Genomic DNA, 2,277 nt, shown 5'->3' on the forward strand with positions numbered 1-2,277 from the left:
AGATAGTACCATAGAAAATTTGACTGGACTCCCGAGCATGTTTGGATGCTGGAAGCCAAATCTGAAGGCCCTGTTTGTTTGTCAAAACTGTGGAAGACGGTTGGGCAATTTTACTTTGAAGAAGTGAGGAAGATAGGGCGACTAGGGAGTGTTGACGCTTGAAAACTAGACCTCATCGAGTTTGTGTGTCGTGTAATTCGGAGAGAGTTTTGTGCTTCTGTAATCGGATGAATGCTTCTTATAATTCCGTTTTATTCTTCACATAATAAAATCTTATAGCCTTCTTCCGTTTTATTCTTCACACTATTTGTGCTTGTCTTGCACTTCTTTCATTTTTGTTCTTGCAAATCTACTTTGAAAATTCTGCATAGTATTAACTCTTAAAAATAGGAAACACACTTTTGTTTTTGGATTGGCATTGGGTCACGATGGTAGGCTATTTGGCATCCTGAATTCATAACAGTTGGTTCAAGTTATCCTTTTTCATCCGGGTATTGGACCCAGATTGGAGGTTGGATGCGTGGTCCTAAGCCTGATGCCAACAATACCTCGACGCCCAAATTGTGCTACTTAATAAAGATAATGGTTGCGCCTTTTCCATCAGCAATTGGTTTGGGTCAAATTGGTTAAGGTTTTTTTTTTTTTTTTTTTTGAGAAGGTAACTATTTCATTTCATCTGTAAAAATTTACAAATTGACACACGGGACAAGCTATCCCTGTGACTGTACAATAAAAGCAAGACTATAATCTTATGTAATCCCCGTAATATCGTTAAAAGATATTTCCGTGTCTGATCGAATTGCACCCGCCTTTGCTAAGACGTCCGCCATTGAATTTGTTGTTCGTCTCCTATGCGTTAATGATGGGCGGATATCTCGAACAAGGTCTCTAATCTCTTCCACAGTGCTTGCTAGTCTCCATGGCCCAGCACGTCTGCCCCCATCCCACGCAATAACATTTGTGGAGTCCCCTTCTACCATCAGAGGACCCATATTGTGAGACTTATACCATCTCCTCCCGAAGAGTAATGATTTTGCCTCAGCCTCATTTGCATCACACAACCCAATCGGCCCTGAGTAAGTCATAATGAGCTTCCATCAAAATTTAACTTATAAAATCCGTCAGGAGGTGCGATCCACCGTGGGCCAATAGTTTTTGACACTTTTCTCTCACGGAAAACAATTTGAGGCTTCTGTAAGGTCTGATCAACCGAATAAGGGAGAACCCCTTTGCATTTCGCCCACTGAATAATGGCAATCTTAATGGTGAGGGAGATATGAGGAGCTGCCCTAGATTTACCATTAAAGATTCTATTGTTCCGTTCCAACCAGATGAACCAAATCACGGCGTAGGGTATAGAATACCATAACGATTCTCCTATACATCCCTTGAATGCGCCTCCCCAACTCTTCAAAGTTTCTGATATGCTATTCAATGTTGCCCAAGACATTCCACAGAATCTCATTATATCCATCCACACAGATGAAGAGAATGGGCATAATAATAGCACATGGTCCATGGTCTCCACATTCTTTTGACACAAGATGCACCAGCTGGCAAGATGGACATTCTTTGCCTGTAATATGTCGCAAGTGTTAATACAACGATGCGATACTACCCATGCAAAAGCTGCAACACGAGGTGGAATGTATGATCTCCAACAATTCCACCAGCGATTATGATGGGAAGTATCCTCATCCAATTTCTCAAAAAACGATTTCACAGAAAAAACACCTTCAGAATTCGGGATCCAGATCCAGGCATCCTTCACATAAGCAGACAGGTAAATAGAATTCAACGAGTCTAGAAGACTCGAGAAGCTATCGATCTCATTCTCCTTAAGATTTCTTCTCATCCGAATATCCTAGAAAATCCCGTCTGTCTCAGTATTTCGAATTAAGTAGTCCGATATCTTGGCATTACGATCTGAAGCAATACTATATAGGGTGGGAAATGAATCACACAAGCACGATTCCCCAAGCCATAAATCACACCAAAACCGCACAGAGTCACCAACTCCCACCTTGAATCTGATGAGCTTACTAAAATGATCCCACACCGAAAGTATAGAACGCCAAGCCCCTGACCCTTTTCGCCCCGATTGGTTAAGGTTATTTGATTTGAACACATACATATACTCTCCACGATTAGGGACATCTTTATTAGCTGCTTGTTTCTTTCATTTTGCCAAGAAATCGTTGTTTAGTGATTTAATCCACCTTAAATATTGAAATGGCACTATTTCTACTATAATTTCCCTGGTGCGCTCCAAGTTTC

General features: G+C 41.1%; 1 protein-coding gene across 1 annotated transcript; it reads right to left on the bottom strand.

The window, feature by feature from the left end:
• Window positions 1-749: 749 nt before the first annotated feature.
• On the bottom strand, window positions 750-1,855 carry LOC143881283 (uncharacterized). Its single transcript, XM_077384269.1, has 2 exons — window positions 1,174-1,855; window positions 750-1,072 (listed from the first exon to the last, which is right to left on the bottom strand). The coding sequence occupies exons 1-2, from the start codon at window positions 1,853-1,855 to the stop codon at window positions 750-752; spliced, it is 1,005 nt and encodes a 334-aa protein (XP_077240384.1).
• Window positions 1,856-2,277: the final 422 nt, after the last annotated feature.

Source organism: Tasmannia lanceolata, unplaced genomic scaffold (genome assembly GCF_043159265.1).
Source record: "Tasmannia lanceolata isolate RefF3 unplaced genomic scaffold, GAP_Taslan_0.1 ptg000007l, whole genome shotgun sequence".
Taxonomy (NCBI): Eukaryota; Viridiplantae; Streptophyta; class Magnoliopsida; order Canellales; family Winteraceae; genus Tasmannia; species Tasmannia lanceolata.